Source organism: Gopherus flavomarginatus, chromosome 3, assembly GCF_025201925.1.
Source record: "Gopherus flavomarginatus isolate rGopFla2 chromosome 3, rGopFla2.mat.asm, whole genome shotgun sequence".
Lineage (NCBI taxonomy): Eukaryota > Metazoa > Chordata > Testudines > Testudinidae > Gopherus > Gopherus flavomarginatus.
Genome location: NC_066619.1, coordinates 240,280,883 through 240,305,551, shown reverse-complemented (window position 1 = coordinate 240,305,551; position 24,669 = coordinate 240,280,883). Strand labels below are relative to the sequence as shown.

At 42.2% G+C, this 24,669-nt stretch overlaps 1 protein-coding gene across 11 annotated transcripts in view; it reads right to left on the bottom strand.

Annotated features, from left to right (window-relative positions):
* The window catches only part of APBB2 (amyloid beta precursor protein binding family B member 2), a 330,575-nt gene that overhangs the window by 62,708 nt on the left and 243,198 nt on the right, over positions 1-24,669 (bottom strand). For all 11 annotated transcript variants that reach the window (XM_050947571.1, XM_050947568.1, XM_050947575.1 and 8 more), the window contains 2 exons: positions 16,074-16,220; positions 7,926-8,053 (listed from right to left, as the gene is read on the bottom strand). In XM_050947571.1, coding sequence (XP_050803528.1) covers positions 7,926-8,053; positions 16,074-16,220 — 275 coding nt within the window. The remainder of the gene's footprint in view (positions 1-7,925; positions 8,054-16,073; positions 16,221-24,669) is intronic.

Below are 24,669 nucleotides of genomic sequence, written 5' to 3'. Positions count from 1 at the left end.
TTACCTTCTATGTACTTACACAGTAGTGCAGCTCCTATCACTATAGGATCTGAATGACTCCCAAGCATTTAAAAATAAAACACCAACAATCATCACTCTCTCTTCACTCCTAGCTTGCCACACCAATAACTCAATAAATGTACAGGCTTTTCTGTTTGTTTTGGGTGTGAGTGATCAAGTCATTGGCTGAAGGCTCAGTTGAAGAAATTAGTTTTACATCTAGTTCTGAGCGCAGTGAGCCCTACGATTAATCTAATCTCTTGTGGGAGTCAGTTCTATGAACAGTTCCTGTGAAAGTTCAGCTTCCAGCATGCATGAACTTCTCCCTGTTGGATGACAGTGGCGTTCTTCAGGTGAAACATAGCTGTCGTATGAAGTCATGGTCACAGAGGGAGTTATGATCTCTCAGGTTGCTAGGGCTAATCCCATAAAGGGCTTTAAATACTAGGAGAGAGCCTTTGAACCTGACTCCTCAGTGAATGGGGAGCAGCAAAGAGAGGAGAGAATTGGGGGAAATGTGTTAATGGCGACCTCTGTTATTAAGTGGCTGGGCTGCTGCCTTTTGTACCAGATGGAAATTAATGTTCATAAAGCACAGAAGATGAAGGAGTGCAGCTGTGTGAGAATGTGAATTTTGACCCAAGTAAGAAACTCTCCTACTTGCTCAATTATTTCTCCTGCTAATCTCCATGTGCTGCCCCTTTACCATTCTACTAAACCAGAAATTGCCAGCAGTGGCAATGAATACGTACTGGTAACATAAAATCACGCCACTCACAAGTGAAAAAAGTCACATTTCACAGTTCTAGGAGGCTTACGCTTTCACAGTTGTGAAATCAAAGTTCTGAAACTGGGCACTTTTTAAAGTGAGGAAAAGCACAAGTCAAGGTTCACTGTTTTTAAGCACTGACTGCAGTATGTACAGTACATGAAGTGAAGTTAAACATACGATTATGATATGCAGGCTTACCTCATATGTCACAATCCCACCCCCCAACAATGAGCTGTTCTTTACTGCCTTGAAACCAAACAAAACTGAAGTGACATTTAAGATTTTCCTTTTTTTTTTTAATATTTCCTGCTGTGATTCTCAATCACGCTGCCAGGACAAAGGGAGATTTAACGGATGACTAAGAAAAATGAGTTTCATCCTGAAAATTATGTGTATCTTTCATGCGTATGAAACAGAAAATAGGACAAGAGGAAGGACATATACACATTACTTTCTTTTTGCTCTCATAATTATCACAAAGACATAGCACTCTGATGTGTGTATGTAATCAAATACAAGCAGCAAAGAGTCCTGTGGCACCTTATGGACTAACAGACGTATTGGAGCATGAGCTTTCGTGGGTGAATACCCACTTCGTCGGATGCATGCGCCACAGGGCTCTTTGCTGCTTTTACAGATCTAGACTAACATGGCTACCCCTCTGATACTTGTAATCAAATACAGTAGCTCAGAATCACAGCATGGTACATATGTATTTGTACATACACACACACACACACATCCCTCTCTTATAGGAACTCGTTTGGTTAACCACTTTATAAAAGGTAGAATAGTCTTTCTTAAGGTTAGATTACTTCGTCAAAAAGTATTAGCGTCAAGGCATGATTAACTGAAGGTAAAAAAATCACTTTTCAACATAAAATAATCACACAGTTTAAGTCAGCAAAATGGTCAAGTAAATCCTAAAGCTTTTCCTTATCACAGAACTGTATTAAAAAGAAATTAACTCTAGAGGTCAAGTTAATAGCGTTGTGTATGGAGAGAATTATTAGAGTCTCCCAGAAGACTCTTCTGCCTGAGGTGAGCTCGCAGACATATCCTCAGATTAAACTTTCATCAGCAGATCTCTATATTTCATCAATCTTTCATTACCGCACAGTTTAGAAAATCACCGGGCAGGTATCATTATAAAACCTTTCATCTTTCCAACACAAAATCCAACCAAATTACTACAAGGAAAAATACTGTTAAAAACGAGGACCTGGAGAGAGCAATGACGTTTACATAGCTCAATATGCAAAATGTTTGAGTTTCTGTATTGTTCTCAATGATCACTTCCTTTCACAACAAACAGAAGTGAATATGTGTACTATGGATGGCACTACAGGATTTGGAAAGCAAGTCATTACTGCGTATTAATATACTTACAACATCCACGTGCAACAAGATTATATCAGAGCATTTCATGCCAGAAGTAATGATTTTACAGACTTCCTTAAAATTAATCCACACAGGACACACAAAAGAGATTATACATTTGTGTGTCCCCTAATCTTTCTCTCTCTCCGTTTTCTCTGATGATGGCAGCTCCTCCCTCTACCTCTACGCAAGGAGTCCTCTGATTTCACCCTGTTGAGGACCAAACAGACTACTTGCCAGGATGAGCTCACGCCTGCACTTACCTTTATATACAAAAGGGCAGGGGAGTGACATCCAATTGAATATAGAGATGTATATCCCAGGGACCACAGGTTGCAGTATGATCAAGTTATATCCCAAGTGTCCTGCATCTAACTGTGACCCACACAGTAGAGCACTTGACCTCTCTAACTTAGGAGTTCAACCATAGCTCAAGTTCTCTCTTGTCACAAATGCCCCTTCTCTGGCTACTGGGGCTTGCTCAGCAAACCTTGCATTATTTACGCTGTCCTTCAAAGAACAGTTACTGCATGGAGCCTCCGTTACCCCCAAATTCTCACTGTAATTTTGGCGATTCATAGCTGTAATTTTGCTCATGCTGCTTTGTTTTGAAAAAAAATTACCTGCTAATTAACAGCACATACTGTATGAGTTTATTTATAGGCAATGGTTGTATTGTTTGTTCTAGAACCCTCTCTAATCCAATAGATGCATAAAAATTTAAACAAACAATTTGAGAAAAATGTAGGTAAGCTCCAGGTCTAAACACCTGAAGGAAGAAGACTTTGTACAGTATTTAAAATATGTGTAGCCTCTTTACCAAGATTCATACAAGGAAAAGAAAATACCTGAAGGCTCTGGAAGAGAAACTAATTTTGATGAAAAAGCGTAGCTCATAGCACACTAAATCTGAAAGGGACATTTTTGTATGTGACAGCAAATGAGATATTGTGGGCTATTTTTAGTTCCATGTTTATATATTAAAGCTTCAATAATTCTGTTTTCTCCTTGCTGTTATCAACAGCGACAAATCAGAAAAAGTAATTTATTGTGCAAACAAGAAACACTCAATTATAATATAAAACAGACAAGTTTCTCTTCTGATGTTAAGGAGAGAAAATTGGTTTGATCATCTCTGACATGGTTTTCTGTATTGCTGATGTCACTGTCATAGTATGAACCCCCACTCTGAACCTTAGCGTCCTAAAGATGGGGTACCAGCATGAATTCCTCTAAGCTTAATTACTAGCTTCGATCTGATAGGGCTGCCACCAACCAGGACTTGCAGTGCCTGGTACACTCTGGTCCCCCCAAAACCTTCCCAGGGGACCCCAAGACCCAGACCCCCTGGATCTTAAAACGAGGAACTGACTATCCCCTCCCCCCTTTCCTCCTCTTAGACTTTCCCTCCCTGGGTCGTCTGGAGAGGCTTCACCAACTCACTGGTGAAACAAGATCCAAATTCCTTGAATCTTAACACAAGGGAAAATAAACCCTTCCCCCACTGTGTCCTCTCCCAGGCTTTCCCTCCCTGGGCTATCCTGGAGAGATAGACAGATTCAAGCTCTGTGAATCTAAAACAAAGGGAAATTTGTCTTCTCCCTCCTCCTTTCCCCCTACCACTCCCTGGTGAGTTTAGACTCAATTCCCTTGAGCCCTATCAGGTCTTTTAAAAAGAAAAGCTTTTAATAAAAGAAAGAAAAAGTAAAAATTGTCTCTGTAAAATCAAGTTGGAAAATGTTACAGGGTCTTTCAGCTTATAGACACTAGGGAGAGTCCTCCCCGCAGCACAAATACAATCCTTCCAGCAAAATACACATTTGCAAATAAAGAAAAACAAAAAAAAAAGACTAAACTGCCTTTCTAACTGGTACTTACTAATTTGAACAGAAGAGATTTTTTCAGAAAGATTGGAGGAATCTGCTTACATGTCTGGCCCCTCTCAGAACCCAGCGAGAACACACAGAAAAAAAAACCCCAAGGAACACAAACAAAGGCTTCCCTCCACCGAGATTCCCTCCACTTGTCTCCTGATTGGTCCTCTGGTCAGGTGTTCCAGGTTTACTGCTAGTTAACCCTTTATAGGTAAAAGAGACATTAACCCTTAACCGTCTGTTTATGACAGTCACAAATAAAGTCACTTTTCAGCAGGAGACAGCATAGACATTACTTTACTTAAAGATTAACTAAGATCTGTATTTCTTTATCTATGGCAAATAAACATTTCTTATCATGGGTAGATTAGAGTAATGATGCTTTGGGCAGGGCTGCAATTCAGCCCCTGGGCAGGACATGCTACTGCAATGAGCTGGGATTGCAGTTACGGCCCCTATGTGCCTTGTGCGTGGAGGGTTTTGTATCAGTGGCCTCTCCTCCAGGTCATCCCCAATGAGCCCATCTGCACTGATCTATTTGGATCAGATATGGAGACAACCTGCTCTGTACTTGCATGCTTGCTCTTTTTCTCTCTCACCTCTCCCACCCATTAGGTGGCTTACATGGTACAGTGCGGCTCATGCATGCCTCTCCACCCCTGGAGAAACTTCATCCAGCAGCACGTGAACTTTCTCAACATTGCAGTGAGCAAAATGAGTACAACTGTCTTAAATGATTCCAAATAACTAATTATAACTGCTAGGCGTAATAACGTCATTACATACATCACAAATATTGGATATTTCTGAAACCTGATAAATCTATGACTAGTGGGTATCTACTCTGGTGTATTGGAGTTTAACAATTTGTGGACAAATATCACAACAATATAATTTTATCATGCAGAGAATCTGAAATATTTGAAAACAAAGAGGTAACAGAAAAGCAAACTGTCTTCTCAAATTCTGTAAATAAATCATTTGGGTATGCAGTAAAAGCCTTTCTCTGTCCTTCCGACATTTGTTATAATGTACTTTTTCTGTTCAACTGTACCATATCAAAATGTCCCCAAAGATGCTCCATTTTCTAACCAAAGAAAGCTACTAGAAAATCTGACTTGAAGGGAAATGTGAAATGGGTTCATTTTCTCAAGCAAAGGAAGCACTTTAATGTTTTATTCATGAGAAGTTAAAACCTCTTTGCTTCCCAGCATTTCAAATTGGATTTGTCCTTGTAAATCTCTCAAAAATCTGAACCAAAAATACTAAAAATGCAACAAAAAATACCTGTCATTCAGAGGAATGAATGGCTCAGGGGAATGATATTGGGTCACAGAAACATTCACTTCAAGGTCACTGGTTCAAATATGGACCAGGTCTGTGCTGACCAAAAGTCAAAACCATCCAACTGGCTATTTGGCAGCTTTATGTGAAATGAGCAAGAGGTTTCAGTGATTGAGTTTCTGCATCATAAAAGCCTGAGTACTACAGGTGGCCTTGGCAAGGGTTCCAAAAGAGAGGCTGTGGATGGTGGAGCCTGACCTACTTAGTCACTCTCTTAAAGTGATCCCTTCAGGCCAAGCTTGAAGCACATTGATAGGGCAGATAAGCCTTGGCTTTCATTGCTGCCACCTGATTAATCAGAAGGCTTCAGTTTTCAGTGTTATCAATCTAGCACCTTTTGAAAGTATTAATTCTAACTCAGGACTTTTCTTTTGCCAAGAAAGATTAACAGACATTTCGCTAACCCTGAAAGCCAACATGCTGATGTGACATGTATTAGAAATGTACAGGTCAAATAGCTTGTTTTACATCTGACGGGGTGCAACAATACAATAGCCAGCAAAAAAACAGCTCAAGAGTTCACTGAGCTACCAGGCACAACCACTCTGAATCCCCTATTATAACTTATTACAAATTCAATTTACTGTCATTCCTTTTGGGAGAGAGAACACAAGCCATTTTAATAGTTATATTTCTGCAGCAATGCCACATGAAAAGGAAATACATTTGCGCCAGTGGCAAGGCTGAAAATACAGAGAGAGGCAAAAGTGGACAGGCTGGGAATGAGCACAAAGTATGAAGCAAAAGATAGCTAAGCCCCTGATTCAGTAAGGCACTAAGTACATGTTTAAGTCTATCCCACTTCAGGAAAGCACTTGAACATATGCTTAACTTGACTTCAATGGGAACTAAACACATGTTTAAGTGCATTCTTGAATCAAAATCTTTAAAAACACCAGCGGGGGAAAACAGGTTCACTTTCTACTTTTATCAACTGTAATGTACCAGGAAGTGGAAACGGAACTATGTAAATACTTTCTTTACTATATATTGGTGAAATGTATACTCTGCAAGATAACTAACCTAAGGACATTTGAAAAATTATCCCTTGATTTTGGACATGTAAACAATTATTTCCACATCTAATTCTACATTCTAATTTAGTACTTAACTACAGGAACTCCTCACTTAACCTTGTAGTTATGTTCCTGGAAAATGCAACTTTAAGCAAAACGGTCTTAAGCGAATCCAATTTCCTCATAAGAATTAATGTAAATGAGGGGGTTGGGTTCCAGGGAATTTTTTTCACCAGACAGATGAAAGACTATATTATATACTGTATATACATACACACACAGGCAGTATAAGTTTTAAACAAACAGTTTAATACTGGTACACAGTGATAATGATTGTGAAGCTTGGTTGAGGTGGAGGAGTCAGAGGATAGGATATTTCCCAGAGAATGCCTTACTGCTAAATGAACTAGCGATTGACTGAGTCCTCAAGGGTTAACTCTCACAACACTCTACAAGGCAGCAGGAAAGGAGGGAGGGCAGACAGACACACACACCCTGTGTGTGAGAGAAAAAATGCACATTTCCCCTTTAAGTAGCTGACCCCAGGCTTAAGTACACTGCTTTGTTAATTAAATCAGCTTGCTGAGATCTGAGACGGCAGCTATTCCCTAGAATACGGGGCCCCAACACGGTGCCCGCGGGTGCTGGGGCGTCTAAATGCGCCCGCATCCTGGCCGGCAGTTGAACATCCGCCGCAATGCCACCGAATTTCGGCATCATTTCAGCGGATGTTTGACTGCCGCTAAGGTCCTTCGTCTGGCACCCGCCAGATGAAAAGGTTGGGTACCACTGGCCTAGAAGCTCCCTCCCTCCATCGTGTGTCCCCCTTGCTCTATGGAAGATGGGGTAAGCAGGGTGCAGGAGCAGGGCGGAGGGAGAGACACCCTCACAATAACCCCCCTTTTCCACCCTCCCGCCATACAGCAAACAGAAGTCTCTCGGAGCAGCTCCAAAGCAGAGGGCAGAAGCAGCACATGGCAGTGGGGGGAGGGACAGCTGGTCCACCCTGGTTCCAACCACCCACCAGCTAGCTGCAACGGGCTGCTTTTCCTGAAAGCAGTGGACAAAGCAGGTGGCTGCTAAAACATTAGAAGGGAGCATTTCACAACTTTAAACGAGCATGTTCCCTAATTGAGCGGCAACTTAACATCGAAACAACGTTAACTGGGACGACTTTAAGTGAGGAGTTCCTGTACCTGATCTGCAAGCATAAATAGATTCATTCTTTGTGAACATAAAAGTTGCATAAACAACTTTAGAGGCCAAGTTGAGGCCCTTTGAATATCTTATCCAAATATCATTTTGCAAAATGTGCTATATGGAGGTCTGAAAAAGAAAGGGGTGTGTTGGTTTTTTAAAGTAATTTACCTAACAAATATAATGAATATAAATACTCCCATAGTTACTGGAACATAATCACACAATAAAATGGCTATTTGTGATGCTTCCCTTGGCCAGCATATATACACCCAGCATATATACACATTAGTCAATTTCAACAACACAAAGCAACAAAGATTTAGGAGATTGTAAACTCACCGGCCATTGTCACGACCCACTCCCCAGACTCTAATGCTCACAATGGGCTGAGAATGAAGAATGGTGTGATCCATGGGGTCAACCAAATTTAGCATGTCGTTCTCCAGTATAAGGTACATGTCTTTTCCCTATAATTCAAAACAAAACAAAAATTATAAAATGTATTCTTCATGCAAAGTAAATCAGCTCAAAACTCAAGATGTGTCTGTTTTCTTTATTTGTATTGTTAAATATCATTGAGTCATTTGATTGACTCAAGGTTTCAATTTATTCTGAGTGCATTTGAAAACAAGCTGACTTCTTGTTTAAAAAGGTTCAAGATAACATTTTACTTTACTTATTTTTTTTAATAAATGAAACTGGAGAAAAGAATTGTTTTCCATTTGTAAAATGTAATTGGTTTTCTTGGCTCGGTATAATTAATAACAATCTTAAGGTCACATGACATTCAGATATTCAATACACAAGTTTTTTGGTTACTCGTTTCCCTGAAAAAACATTAATCATCATAAAATACAAGACAATTCTTAATATTAAAACCTTAGCAATAAACAACAAAACCAGTAGCCTTTTAAGGAGGAGAAACACATCAAATGATATGATGAGCCATGCTTTCTCTGCCTCAGCTTCCACTTCACAGTTAAAAGGGCTATTGGAGAGGATGGCATTGAGGCTGAACCCTATCCTCACTGAAGTCAGTGGGAGTTTTGCCATTGACTTCAACAGAGCCAGGATTTCATCCTGTCTTTCGGCTTGTGAGTATTGGCATTTTTCTTGGTTGAAGATTCTAAGAAAAGGAACCACTTTTTTGTGATATTCTTCCCTTTGATGACAATTTAGGAATGATAATTCTTTCTATTATTAATACTCTCTATATCCTAGCCACCTCTGCCCTAATATCAGGTCGTTCTGTCTTTTAAGCTTCCCAGAGAGAAGTACACACTGCAGCCAAAGGAGGCTCGGAAATCAGTTTCATCTGATTTGGTATATCTTCTCAAACAGTAATCCCAGGAGAATTGCAGGACCCCATGGAAATGATTCTAGAGTTATGTAAGACAAAATATTGATCAAAAAGGGATGGACTGTGGGGGGGTCCCCACTTAGTAAAGGAGAATTTGTTTCCCCACTCTTGAGACACCATCCATACGCCTTTCAGAGTGGAAAGAATCTGATCACATACTGACAGAGGATTTAGAAATCACTCTCTTATTTTTGTATCTCTCAATGATATGGCAGCCCTTTTTCAGATTGCCACTGCTCAGGTTTTAATAGTGTGTCTAATTCTGTGTCCCTGACTGTCATGCATTTCTTTTGGCTTGGAAGGGACTGTTTACTTTATTTGCTTGTACAATGCAGCTCTTTTTGTAACAGAATGGATTTACACATGGAGGGATGAACAACATCTGGAGGGAAAAACGGGGAGGCAAAGTCTTGCCAGAGAGAGGAGACAGAGGTCTGAAGGAAATGTAAGGAAGGAAATACACACAAAAAGTTATCTTGGGGGAGGAAAAGAAGATGCAGTTGCAATAAACAGATAGTTAATGGAGAATTAATACTAATGAAGTAGCTTATTGCACAAAAGAAATAAGAGTAGAAGAGTAAAAAAGTAAGGAAGGAATAAGGTACAAAAGAAGAGCAAGAAGAGTCACTTAGATTTCTAAGGTGACTAAAAATCACAAGAACTATGAAAAAGATAAAGGACAAAGAATTTGTTAAGAGACTAAAGAGACTGAAAATAGCTCACGAAAGAGAACATTGCTGGGTATTTAGACCAATTTTCTATTTACACATTTATTTAAGTAGCAATGACCTGGAAGAAATTGTTGCAACAAAGTAAAATCTGATGATCATAATGCTGGAATTAGGGCAATAAAACTACATTTTAAAGATCTGAATAGGGTTGGAGACTGGGCAGATATGGAACATAATGAACATAAATCAAAAGAAATTCTAGCATACACAAGGGATGGCTCAGCTCAGGACAACTGCAATATATTTTGCACAATTTTTGTTTCCTTATTATACAAAGGCTATTATAGTGATGGAGATCGTGTAGCAGCAGACAACCAGAAATTACATAGGCACTCTGGGAATCTAAATACAAAGAGACAGGATAAACCTGGCCACGTTCTACGTGACCTCACTGACTGTCAAATAATTCTGAAGAGACTACAAAAACTACTACAGGGGGTGGGGGAGCAGGGAAAAGGGGAGCGGGGAAAAGGCTTCTGGCAAACAAAACAACTCAGGGAACTAAAAGTAGAATCTCGATTTTAAGAGCACCAATCTTGAGAATGACCAGCTAAATGGTCCCCATAGGGTGTGTGGGAGAGTGTCATATACTAAACTGATGTTGAAGGAGAACAAGTTAACATCCCTTCACATTTGGATACCTTCAATGCACTGGAAACCTCTTTATAGTGGTATGAAGGACAAGAAAGCAGCGATGTAGTGTACCATGCTGCAATTTACGCACCATACTTACAGTAATTTTGAGACGTTCAATTTTATGAAGATTTTGATTTTATGAACTCGTCAATACCCAATTAGTTCATTGAGATTTTACTACAAAATTAAAGAAGAGTTTGATCCTAGAAGACTGTTGGTGAGAAGCTATTTTTAGTGAGACACATGATGCAGCAATATACTTTGTAAGGTAAATAATCTGTACAGTATGTGGCAAAAATGACAATGTAGTATGTGGTAATGCAGCAAAACATATTATGTGGTCTTCTTTCATGCCTTTGATTTCACAGAATTGTGGAAATTAGAAATGAGAAAGTGTTATTATGTCATCTCGTCTACCTGGAACAATTTATCTCCTCTTTGGGGTGAAATACTTACAAATGGTCCCAATCCTCAACCCCATTTAATAATATTTGAGCCAAACTAGTCCTTTTAATCTTTACCGAATCCTAAAAACTTAATCTTAATTCAACTCTTTCAGCTTAATTTTTTGTTGTACATATTCTGTATTCCTTCCGATTTCCCTCCAATTTGTTGTCATCTTTCTCTCTTCATTTCAGCTCCCTCCTTTAAACATGCTTCTTCCATACAACCTGTCAGTGCTCTGCCAACCAAGAAGTGTTGTTACAAGAATTTCTTCTAAAGTAAGTGGGAATCTATTTACTCCTCTGTGTCTGAATTGTATTGCTTGCCCGTTTAGATTGACCCTGTGGGACTACTCATGTGAATAAGGTGAAAAGAATATGGTACTAACTCAGTAATTTGTGACCCAACTTTCTTTAACACCCTCCTCCTGAAAAGATAGATTTTTTTATGACAATAAGATAAAGTCTTTTACAAAGCACAGCCTATCATAAGACACTTAACAACTTGTCATCCTGATACACACGAAAGTTATTAAATTACTGACTGTATCATGTCAATGCCTACTTGAGACTCAGTTGGTGAATTATGGTCTCAACCAGCTGAAGAGACATTTGGAGCTGTGAAGAACTGTTTAGCTGTGGGTTCCATACACACATATTTTAAACATATGAAAGTTTTCAATTTGAAAAGATTTTTAACATTCAAAATAACTTAAAACAAATAAATCTACAATCTTTCCAAAGCTATAGATTAAGCTATGTTTATTTTAATTTTTGTGTTCTAAATACCTCCATACTCACAAACTTCACTCTGAAATCTCTGTGCTTCATTCTGGTCATAACCAGGGGAGAGAACACAGGCCTTAAGGCCATAACAGTGGCTTGGGATGAAAAAACTGTTACCTATCTTTCATAACTGTTGTTCATGTCCATTCCATTCCAGGTGTGCGAGTGCCCACTAGTGTGGCTGTCGGAGATTTTTGCCTTAGCGGTATTCGTAGGGTCAGCTGTGGCACCACCTTGAGTGCCGCGCTCATGCATTGGTATATCAGGCACCGCTGGTCCTACACCCTCTCAGTTCCTTCTTGCTGGCAACTCTGACAGAGGGGCAGAAGGGTGAGTAATGGAATGGACATGAGCAACACATCTCGAAGAACAAAGTTACAAAAAGTTCAGAGTTCATAGTTGTGCAGCTTGCAACACTGCTCTGCCAAAGCCAGCATCATCTCGAGCTTGCTCGATAAGTACATAATGAGATGTGAACGTGCAAACAGATGACCAGGTAGCAGCCCTACCACTCTCCTGGATTGGTGCCTGCACCAGGAAAGCCACTGATGATGTCTGCACACTGGTCGAGTGTGCCGTCACGATTTCCGGCGGAGGCACTTTTGCCAGCTTATAGCAATAGCGGAGGCAGGCCATGACCCAGGATGAAATCTTTTGAGCAGACACTGGGCAACCTTTCATTCTGTCTGCCACCGCAACGAACAACTGTGATGACTTACAGAATGGCTTTGTTCCATCTATGCAGAAGGCCAGCACCCTTCTGACATCAAGGGTGTGCAGCCTGCATTCCTCATCTGACGTATGAGGCTATAGAAAGAAGATGGGTAAGTATACGTCCTATGAAACTGGGAAACTATCTTAGGCAGAAACGCCAGGTGCGGTCGCAGCTGGACCTCACTGTTGTAGAAGACCATATAGAGCAGCACTAAAGTAAGTGCCCTGATCTTGGACACCCTGTAGGCCGACATTATCACAACCAGGAACCGAACTTTCCAGGAGAGAAGCAGGAAGCCAGAGGCTTGAAAGGAGGCCCCATGAGCCTTGACAGCATGAGATTCAGGTCCCAGGGAGGGACGGGATCCTGGATGTGTGGGTAGAGATGCTCCAAACCTTTCCAAAACCAACCTGTCATGTCATGAGCGAAGACTGATCCTCCTTGGAATGGAGGGTGGAAAGCTCAGATAGAGGCCAGGTGGACCGTGACTGATTATCAGGACAAACCTGGGAGTTTGAGGTGCAGCAGATAATCCAGGATCTCCTGCAGCAGGGCCTGCTCAGCTCCGACTCGCCAATCTGAGGCCCAGCACGTGAACCTTTTCCACTTGGCCAGGTAAGTCGCTCTGGTGGAGGGTTTTCTGCTACCCAACAAGACCTGCTGACCTGGGCCGAGCATTTCCGTTCGTCCACGTTCAGTTATGCAGTAGCCAGGCTGTCAAGTGCAGGGCCGCCAGGTTTGGGTGCAGCTGTAGCTCTGGAACAGCTACCGAATGGTACAACAGCATGCTGAACCAGTGCTAGTGAGGTCACATGGGGGCTATCAGGATAACCTTCGCCTTGTCCTGTTTGATCTTCACTAGGACTCTGTGAATCAATGACACTGGCAGGAATGGATACATCAGAGCCCCCGACCATGGGAGCATCTGAAATGCATCTGATAGGGAATCCCTGTCCAACCCCCAGATCAAACAAAATATGTGGCATTTCCTGTTCTGCCTGGACATGAACAGGTCCACCTGGGGAGTCCACCACTTCCAGAAGATTGCACTGACTGCCTCTGGGTGGAAAGACCACTCGTGGCGAGACAAGAAGGTCCTGCTGAGGCAATCTGCTACCACGTTCTTGGCTCTGGCAGGTGCACAGCTACCAGATGAATGGCATGCTGCACACAGAAGTCCCAAAGGCGGAGAGTTTCTTGGCAAAGGGCTGACAACCTGGCTCTGCTCTGCCTGTTGTTGTAATACACCGCAGCAGTATTGTCTGTCAGACCTGCACCACCTTGCCCTTCCTGTGGGGCAGGAAAACCTTGTAGGTCAAGCAAACCACTCTCAGCTCCGTGACATTGATATGGTGGCCCAGGTCCAAAGCATTAGAGACCAGGGTCAGCACCAGGGACGGAGTCGAGTAGGGAACTCCCTCCAACACTACACGGCGTCCAACCACCAATTCAGGGATGACCGGATGTGATCCGGCACCCTGACTATCCAGTCTAGGTTGTGCCTGATGAGGATGTAGACCGATGCCAGCCACATTTGCAGTGGCCCGAGATGGAGCCTGGCATGACTGACCATGTATGTACATGTGGCCATATGGCCCAACAACCGCAAGCAGGTGTCAGCCATGGTGAGCGGTGGTTCTTTACGTGGGAGAACAGGTCTGACATGGCCTGAAAATGTGCTACTGGAAGGAAGGCCCTGGCTCGTGTAATGTCAAGAACTGTCCCAATGAACTCTATTTGCTGGACCAGCTTCAAGGTGGATTTTTTCTCCTTTGTTAACAGGCCCAGGTCGCAGTAGGTGGAACGCACCAGATAGAGGCTCCTCTGCACCTGTTCCTGAGACCTGCCCTTGATATGTCAGTCACTGAGATATGAGAAGACTTGACCCCTCGATGTCTCAGGTAAGCAGCCACTGGCTCCATACATTTTGTGAACACCCTTGAGGCTGATGAGAGGCCAAAGGGCAGTGCCATGAAATAAAAATGGCATCCGCCCACTATGAAATGGAGGAAATGTCCGTTATCTTGGAATATGGAAATAAGCGTCCTTCCTTCTCCTTCCATTTTAATCATTCATTCCACAACTGCCACCATGGAGCATTCTGGCCTGGTAGAATAGTGCTCTAGCCCCCTAGCAAACACTTTGTCATCTCAGGTCCCATATTGATGCAATTACAGGACACGTGACTTCTCATAGTCCAGTGGTTCTCAAACTTTTGTTCTGGTGACCACTTTCATATAGCAAGCCTCTGAGTGCAACCCCCCACTTTTAAATTAAAAACACTTTTTTATATATTTAACACCATTATAAATGCTGGAGGCAAAGCAGGGTTTGGGGTGGAGGCTGCCAGCTCGCGATCCCCCATGTAATAACTTCGCAGCCCCCTGAGGGGTCCTGACCCCCAGTTTGAGAACCCCTGTCATAGTCAGTGTAGGGAAGACAAAGGGAGAATTCCTTTCAGCAATCAAACATCTTTCTCTCCCCCATCCCCCCCAAATGGTACAATCAAACACAAACACGCACACGCACACACATGCGCTCCTGGACAACTCAACTTCCACGCTGCTCTCAACCTTTAATCAGCCCAGAAATGAAGGCCTACTTGTCTTGTTTCTTAATAAGCAAACACTGGCAGGCAAAGAAACATAAGAAGTATAAAACCATAATTTCTGTTTGCACTCTTCATTAACACTTTTTTTGGGGGGGGTAATTTTCTTGTTTTTAAAAACCTCACTCCCAGTAGGCCAGACTCACAGGTGCATCTAAAAGAGTAAGCCTAGAGTGTACATTTACAACAGTTAGGCTCCGTCTGGATTTACACAGTTTACAAAGAAGGTCAGTATCATTATTCACATTTTACAGATGGGGAAACTGAGGCACAGAGAGGTGAAGTGACTTTCCCAAGATCACCCAAAGGTCAGTGGCAGAACCAGGTCTCCTGAGTCCCAGACCAGTGTTTTAGCCACTAGGCCTCACTGCTACAATTACCAATGTCATTTTCATTCTCTTTACATATCACTTCTGCATTTGGATCATGGCGCACAGGAAATCTAAGCTGGTGTAACTCATATGCTAACGGGCCAGAAGAGAGCAGCATAACAAGAAAAACAACTTGGCAGAGGGTTTAAGAAAGCCTGTGCTAAAATCGATCACCTATAGCCTCTAGGATCTAGAAGCAAAAGACGCACCAACTTGAAGTTCCTTACATTTCCTTTCCCACTGGTAAAGGGTGTGAGAATGGAACAGGCACTGAGACAAAGCCCACTTTAGTCAATACAACGATTTCCACTGATTTCAAGGACTTTGGATCTGAGCTTATGACAGTGAGAATATAAAGGAATATTAGAGTAACTTCTACCACCTTACATATCACCCCTGTATTTGACCCTCATCTTCAGTTTATAGCAGATGTTTTATTAACAAACTGTACAGTATACAGCCATTTAATTATTACTGGACTTGTCATGCAGCATATCTAACATATGAAGTGGAGACAGAACAATTTCATCATGACCTTTGTGACACCTGCTCTCCTAACCTCCCAGAAACAAAAATCAAGTTCACTCTCAAATTTTCTTCTCCTTTTTGCCAGCACCAGCTGATACAGCAGTCCCAGTCTCACTCTGCTTCTTTACTTTTTTTTCATTAAAGAATACATAGAAAATTAGGGTACTTAATTTTTGTTCAGTAACGTTTAAAATTGGGTGGAAAACTAACATGCTTCTGTGTATTTTTAAAGGTATCTTATGGAGTGGGTGGAGTGTATTCAAAGGGGGGGAAAAGGTAATGTAAAGAAAGTTCAGACCATACTCTTACCTCTCCCCATATGCCAACTGTGTCTCTGATATCATTTTTACAGTAAGACAGTTGTCTGATGCAATTGTTCACAGCAACACTGCTTTTTCCAGGAGCTAGATCTTCTTCTGCCATTTCTACCCAGCCCAAAGAGCGCACAGCAAAGCACTGAAAAAAAAAAAAAACAGAGGAAAGATTTGTGTGTAAATCGTAATTCTGTATACCAACAAAGCAGTATCAATTACTTACAAAAGACTGAAGAAATCTAATGGACAGATTCCCAGTGAAGTCAATGTCAAAACTCCCCCTCTTTTTGAACAGAACAGAAGCAGGTCCCTGCATTGCCATAAGATGACACTCATAGCAGACAGGTACACTAAAATGTTTCATTTAACAATGTAAAATGAAAATATTTATTGGAAGGAACAAGGTAAGTTGAATGATGTGTCAGGAAAAATGATACTTCTTATATCTCCATGGTGGCAGAACGCAAAATGCTTTAAAGAATACAGTCACCAAAAGAGGAAACGTGGAACATGTCAGGCAGTTGTCCCCAACCTTTTTTATCTGGCAGGTGCTGACAACAAGCCACAGAGGACCATGGCGGCGGACGAGCATCCGCTGAAATGCCACCAATAAGTGGCAATGTCAATAGGTGTTGCCCCAAAATACCACCGACAAGCAGCATCCTCCAGAGGCATCGCAGCCGAAATGCCGCTGATTTTTGGCAGCATTTCGGTGGCGACACCTCTGGGGGACGCTGCTTGTTGGCGACATTTTGGCGGATGCTCATCTGCAAGACAGTAAGCGGGTACACTTAGATGCCCCAGTGGGAGCCATGGCACCCGTGGACACCGCGTTGAGGACCCCTGATGTAAGAAATGCTTTAGGCAGTCAGTAGAATACCCTTACACCAGAAAAATAGCAACCACAGCTATGGATAAAGTAAGATGGAGGTCCTAGCTAGTATTTTCAGCCTTGATTCCAAAAAAGCTTTTGGTTTAGGCCTGTTGTGAAATCCACACATGGCATATCTCACTACTGAGTTTTAAACCACAAAGCTTAATTTATTAAGGATTATCACAATCAGTTTTACAGTAAGTTTAAGTAAGGCAGCAGACAATGGTAAATCCGAAGTATTAACTAAGAAATAAAATACTGTGTAAAGAAACAGGCTTTTAACAGTGACCCTTAAAAAAAATTATAATAGTATAGAGCAGAAGGATGCCAACCAGAGCTCTCAATTGGCAGAACACTGCAAGACTACATCAGTCAACACGTATGGTGCATTTTGCAAACAAAACAAAAAGGGATAAATTGCCTGGAAATATTTCTGTTACTGTCACTATGGTAGATTTATAAAAGCCACTTTTTAATATGGAAAAAACATTCATATTATGCTGAGGCATTATAGAGTGAAATCCTGACCCTATTGAAGTCAATGGGAGTTTTGCCATTGACTTCAATGGGGCCAAGATTTCACCCAGAGGATTCTGCTGTCAAGTTGAGCCATAATTGCCAATACAAATCTATAACAGTTTTGTTGCTTCCTTCTGGTAGACATGATGAACTTCTACTTTATTAAGAGTACCCCCTAGAAACCCCATATTATATAACACACACTATTTTTGAAGCATTCAGCATAGATTATATTGTCTGTATCAGGGGTTGGCAACCTTTCAGAAGTGGTGTGCCGAGTCTTCATTTATTCACTCTAATTTAAGGTTTCGTGTGCCAGTAATACATTTTAATGTTTTTAGAAGGTCTGTTTCTATAAGTCTATAATATATAACTAAACTATTGTTGTATGTAAAGTAAATAAGGTTTTAAAAATGTTTAAGAAGTTTCATTTAAAATTAAAATGCAGAGCCCCCTGGACTGGTGGCAGGGACCCAAGCAGTATAAGTGCCACTGAAAATCAGCTTGCGTGCTGCCTTCGGCACGCGTGCCACAGGTCACCTACCCCTGGTCTATATGGATTAGTAAAATCTATGGCATGGGGTCTTTGAGAACTTAATGAGACATTAAAATCCCACCTTCCCCTACCTACAAATCCCCTATGTGCCAATCACAGCTGTCTAGAGAGGCATAAGCTCCAGTACGTCGCAAAAGGACAGAAGGAAAATTTAGAATGAATGTACTTAAAATCTTGCCCTCATTTAAGACCCTCTCTCTTTTACCATGTATACCTCCAACTCAAAAGTGGGCTAATGATTAATGTGGGCTATGGCTACACTGCGAGGCTTTTAGCGACATGGCTGTGCTGCTAAAAGGCATGCAGTGTCACTGCTGTTTGTCGGCAGAGAGCTCCTGCTGACAAAAAACTTCCACCTCCCATGAACTGCAGCAGCTTTGTTGGCAGGAGAGCGATCTTGACAACAAAACACTGTTCATACCAGCGCTTTTTGTCAGTAAAACTTGTGTCATTCAGACTGTGTGGTTTTTTAACACCCCTGAATGACAAAAGTTTTGTCAATGAAGTTCCAGTGTGGACAAACCCTTAGAGTAGGCATTGTGTAGCTTCCCGATACATTACCTATTGGCTTCTTTTCAACTTCTTTGGCAGTGACTGTGTTTTTTGTTTGGAAATTGTGTGCTGCATCAACTTTGTACTGGTTCAGGAAATCAAATGATGCAATACATATTAGAATTCAGAAATGTTTTAAATACACAATCCCTAAAAAGCCAAAATGCATTGTTCAGTGCTGCCCCCGTGTGACAAACTGGTTTCATTGTTACCAGCATCTAATGAAACAAATGTTTAGGAATACAGCCCCGGTCTTGTAAATTCCTCTGCAAACCACTGAGGTCATGCTACATTGACTGCAGGGCAGTCCTGTGTAGGACACAGCTCTGGTGAACCAGGTTGCAGAATTAGGCCTATAATTACTCTAACATCTGTTTTTGAAATACATTTAACAAATGACAGGTTGCAGAGTAGCAGCCGTGTTAGTCTGTATCGGCAAAAAGAACAGGAGTACTTGTGGCACCTTAGAGACTAACAAATTTATTTCAGCATAAGCTTTCGTGGGCTACAGCTCATTTCTTTGGATGCACAGAATGGAACACACAGACAGGAAATATTTATACATACACAGAACATGAAAAAAAAGGTTTTTTTTCTCCTGCTGACGATAGCTCATCTCAATTGATTGGACTCTTCCAATTGGTATGCATACTTCCACCTTTTCATGTTCTCTGTATGTATAAATATCTCCTGTCTGTGCGTTCCATTCTATGCATCCAAAGAAGTGAGCTGTAGCTCACGAAAGCTCATGCTGAAATAAATTTGTTAGTCTCTAAGGTGCCACAAGTACTCTTGTTCATTTAACAAATGGGTTTTTAAAACTCTGAAGCAAAAACACAGAGATAGGTAATTCAAGTACATACAAAATGTTTACTTTGGAAAGCTAATGGAGGGCAAGAACATACAGTAGCACGTAGTGAATTAATTTTATTAATGTTTTAATCTTTATTGGGGTACAGAAGCACAAGGGGACAAAGTAATTTTGGAGTGAAGAGTTCTTGTATATTTCAGCAACCCACCTAAGCCTATTCTCAAAAAAGGAATCTGAGGCCCTGTCTACACTGGCAAGTTTCTGTGTTGTAACTCCCGAGGTGTATACACTGCTAAGCCACTTAAGTGTGCAGAAACTGCACAATTGCAGCACTGTAAAAAAACTACCTCAATGAGAGGCGTACAGATTTCTGCGCCAGGGCTACAGCGCTGCGGTGCCAGTGTAAACATGTGATCGATTACAGCACTGTGACTAGCTGCCGGGAGGTGTTCCATAATGCCTGTTCTTGCCTCTCTGGTCATCGGTTTGAACTCTACTGCCTGCCCTCAGGTGACCAACTCTCATCCTCACCCCGTAAATTCCTTTGGAATTTTGAAAGTCCCTTTCCTGTTTGCTCGATGATGCATGCAGTGGTCTCAGTGCATCTTTCCAGGTGGTCATGCCTGCTCCACGCACCAGGTGATTCCTCGCTTGGAGCAATGCTGAGCTGCTGGACCACATCAGCATTTGGGGAGAGGAGGTTCTCCAGTGCCAGCTGTGCTCCAGCCATAGGAATTATGATACCTATGGACAGATTTCACAATGCATGACAGAAAGAGGCTGTGACTGGGACTCACTGCACTGCAGGGTCAAAATGAAGGAGCTGCCATTGCTGCACACAGGTGAGCCACATAGGAGCCAGGGTGGAAGCCGCAGTCTTAGAGAAGACCCTCCCTTCATTCCTGCTCACCCTCAGCAGCAGCATTATTTCCATAATGATCACATGCTGTGGAAAGTGTAGGGACAGGAATGATTATCAGGCCCCTCTACAGTGCTGGCTTTCCCCAAGACCAGTGTACAGTGTACACGTGACCAGTGTACAGCAGGGACTGGGAAGAGTAATTTACCCTGCCTCTGTGGCTACTCACCATTTTGGGGGTCTTATGGCTCATGTGTGCTTGCCTGGGATCAGCCAGTTAGTGACAGGTGTGTGAGTACTGGCTGAGTTTTAAATCACTGAATCTGTGTTCTGTGTATTGCAAACAATACTGCTTCTGTAAAATGTTGCATTTAAACTTCACAGAGATGACCTTGGGAGCCCAGGCTCCCCCTTTGTTATCGGTGGCTGAATGGCTGCGCAGAATTAGAAACTGGTCAAGAACAACCAAGGAGGACTTTCTGCGTTATGATTATGGTCATGATGCACTCTGTGGCTGAGAAGCAGAAATTGAAGGAGTGGCGGGACAGCGAGAAGAGCCACCCAAAGGAGAACATGGTATGCCAGAATGAAGACACGGAGCGGCTCTTAAAGGTTATGGAGCGCCAAGCAGACACACTCCAGGAGACATTAGCTCTACAAACCGAGCAGTTCTGTGTCCATCCTCCTCTGCAGCCGCTGTTGCAAAACTCTTTTCCATGCTCCCCCTAGACACTGCCAACACACTTTTACTCCTGGCTCCAGTCTATACCCACGGCATTCCACTCCTCCCCCCATCACAGTCCAGCACTGCAGATGCCCACTACCCACTGCACTCAACATCCATCCCTCTGCAGTTTGGCCCTTCTAAAGTGCAGTACTCGCTGCATTGTACTCCAAAGAAGGTTGGATATGACATACACAAATCTTTAGCCATTCCGAGATCCCACCTCCTCCTTGGACCTTCCCTTCCCCCATCCCACTCACTGCTCATGTTTTTCTGTTTGAATCTCTCCCCCTGTTGTTATTTTTTAATAAAATAATTGTGTTGGTTTGAAAACAATCTTTACTCCATTAATTGAAAGCAAACAGAGTCCTGCAAAGCAACAGACAATTATGTTAAAACTTTGTATTGCATCATCTGCACCCATCACCTCCTAGCATTACAAGCACTGCAATCCCGAGCACAGTGTGGCTTTCAGCTTCGAATTTCTGCCTCATGGCATCCCTGGATCCTTATAGCCCCGCGCTGCGCCCCTCTAATAACCCTGGTCTCTGGCTGTTCAAGCTCAGCCTCTGGGCGCTGAGTGTCTGCGGTCCAGCCCTGAGTGAAGCTTTCACTCTTCCCTTCACAAATATTATGGCACATAAAGCATGTGGCTATAAGCATAGGAATATTGTCATTGGCCAGGTCCAGCTTCCCATAGAGGTAGCACCAGGGGGCCTTTGAACGGCCAAAAGCAACTCAACACTCATTCTGCACTTGCTCAGCCTGTTGTTGAACCGCTCCTTCCTGCTGATGAGTTGCCCTGTGTATGGCTTCATAAGCCACGACATCAAGGGGTAGGCGGGGTCTCCCACAATCACAATGGGCATTTCAACTTCCCCTACAGTGATCTTCTGGTCCGGAAAGAAAGTCCCGGCTTGCAGCTTCTTGAACAGGCCAGTGTTCCAAAAGATGCGTGCGTCATGCACCCTTCTGGACCAGCTTGCGCTAATGTCTGTGAAATGCCCACGATCATCCACAAGCGCCTGAAGAACCACTGAGAAATACCCCTTGCAATTAATGTATTCAGTGGCTAGGGGTTCTGGTGCCAGAATTGGAATGTGCATGCCATCTATCGCCCTTCCCAGTTAGGGAAGCACATTTGTGCAAAGCCATCCACAACGTCATGCACATTGCCCAAAGTCATAGTCTTTCGGAGCAGGATGTGATTAATGGCCTTGCACACTTCCGTCAAGACAAGTCCAACAGTCGACTTTCCCACTCTGAACTGGTTAGCAACCAATTGGTATCAGTCTGGAGTAGCCAGCTTCCACAGTGCAATTGCCACACGCTTCTACAATGGCAGAGCAGCTCTCATTCTCATGTCCTGGTGCCATAGGGCTCGGGAAAGATCATCACACAGTCCCATGAATGTGGCTCTCTCATTCGGAAGTTCTGAAGCCACTGCTGATCAATCCCAGACATGCATCACGATGTGATCCCACCACTCAGTGCTTGTTTCTCGAGCCCCAAAGTGGCGTTCCACTGTGGTCAGCACCTCTGTGAATGCCACAAGCAATCTCGTGGCAAGATCAATGTTGCACTCCTCTCACCTTTGTAGGTTATTCCACTGCCTCTCATGATGTGTTGATCAGAGCAAGCAGTATATTGGGCAACATTTTGGTATGCATTCCTGCTGCCCGAAGAGGCAAGGCGCACAGAACACAAACCACTGAAGCTTATGGTATATTTTTTTAGTGATTTATTAATGAAACTATATCTTTCTACTGGTCTTGCAGCAGCAAGGCACAAGCAGAGGTAGATCTTATATTAATCACCACCAGATTACAAAACATACACCACTTTGTAACTCTAAGTTAGATCTTACCACTTGACAGCATTTTGAAAAATATAGATTGTATATTCATAAAAATGAAAAAAAATAATTTCATAGAAACAGTATTATTGCTTTTGAGTAAATACCAAATTATTATTTTTTGCAACATTAGAAACATTTAGTATCCAATACATCTTTGAGTGCTTAAACACATATTACTTGGATACATACCACATAGAGATTCTAAATCAATAAATTCACATGCATTAAAAAGACAAAAATGGCTTTTCCAAGTAAATCGGAACATTTTTCTTATTTGCAAATTTCTTTTCTCAGAGCTACTATTTGCACTCACCCATCACTGATTGGTAGAATCTTTTACTGTGCACAGAAGCAGTCCTGATCTGTCAATCACAGGCTTCCCTGAGGTGATAGGCCTACCCTATACTCCAGTTAAACTACTTTGAAAAGTAATTAACAATGTATAATATATAATTTATTAAACAAAAAACATTATGCAAATTGTGTTAAACTCCTCTGTGTGTATGGTAAAAACTCAAATTCATCAAAGTTTTATGTCAGATAGAAATAGTATCTTGAAATAAGGAAATTAAGTCATGATTTTTTTTTTCCTCCTGCAAAGCATGTTTACTGAATTGATGATCTGGGAGCTGACTTTAAACTTTAACTAAATGGGAATAAAACCTGGAGGAGAAATGGTGAAATTAGGAGGGAAACTACAGCTTGAAGCATTTTTCATCCCAAAGCTGCCTCTGAAGAAGCCAAAATGTCCAGTTTATAACATTTAATAAAGTTTACAAATCTCTTCTGTCACGTTACAGGATCTTTTGGCCCATGAAGTACTCACAGCTCTTGTTGAATGTGCCAGAACATCTGTTAGAGATGCTAAGCCTTGATTTTTGTAAGTCTTTTCAATACACTTTCTATTGTGCCTGGAGATATAGATTTTACTGTGGTAGCATCCACAATGTGCTAGTTACTTTCAAAACACAGAAAAAAGACAATTCCAGCACTGAGCAGAGTACAATTCAAAAAGGCAAAGTCAGAACGAGGATAGGAGCAAGGGATATGAAATACAAGTAACAGGATCAGGATGATGATGACAGGAACATATCTTAGTTACAACTAAATTTATCTGGATTTTTGCTCTTCTTTTGTTAAACACATTAAACTCTCCACTTGCTTTTACCAATTCAATTCCAGTTTTACAGTTACAGAGTAAGCTGTGTTTTAGACTCTTTTGTAGTCCCCCTTGAGTGCACCTCTCAGGTAATACACTTGGCCTTCCACCCCCTCAGTGGTGGAATCCCATAATTCAACCACTTTGGGACTTGACTTCTGGGCTGCATATCCCATTTTCAACCTCTTTTAGCATGACAGGCCCAACAGTATTTGGTACCTACAAGAAAACTCTATAATATTCTTTATTCACCCAAAGGTATAAAACAAACAATGACAGGGGACAAACAAAAGGCTACTATGCTTGAGTCTTACCTTAACCTTTCCTGGGGGACAGAGGGTGTGAGTGTCTGGGCCAGGGGTGGGTGAGTTGGGGAGGGCCACGGCTGGGCTCTCGGGAGGGATGGGGTGGGACTGTTTGGCCCAGGGGTCCCACAGCTGGGCTCTGAGGTGTGTGGGGGGGAGGGGCAGAGAGAAGGGTTTTTTTAGCGTCTGGACCCCCTCTGGGGGGGAAGGGGCACAAAAGCAGGAACTGGGTTGTCATACGAGTTTCTTTAATTCTCCTGGGGGAATTTTTAATTTTTTGGAGCAGAATCCCCCCAGGAGTAACTATATTCTGTAGAATGGGGAATTAACCCTGAGCATGAATTCTAGAAGGTTCTAACAACTGTCATTTTTGA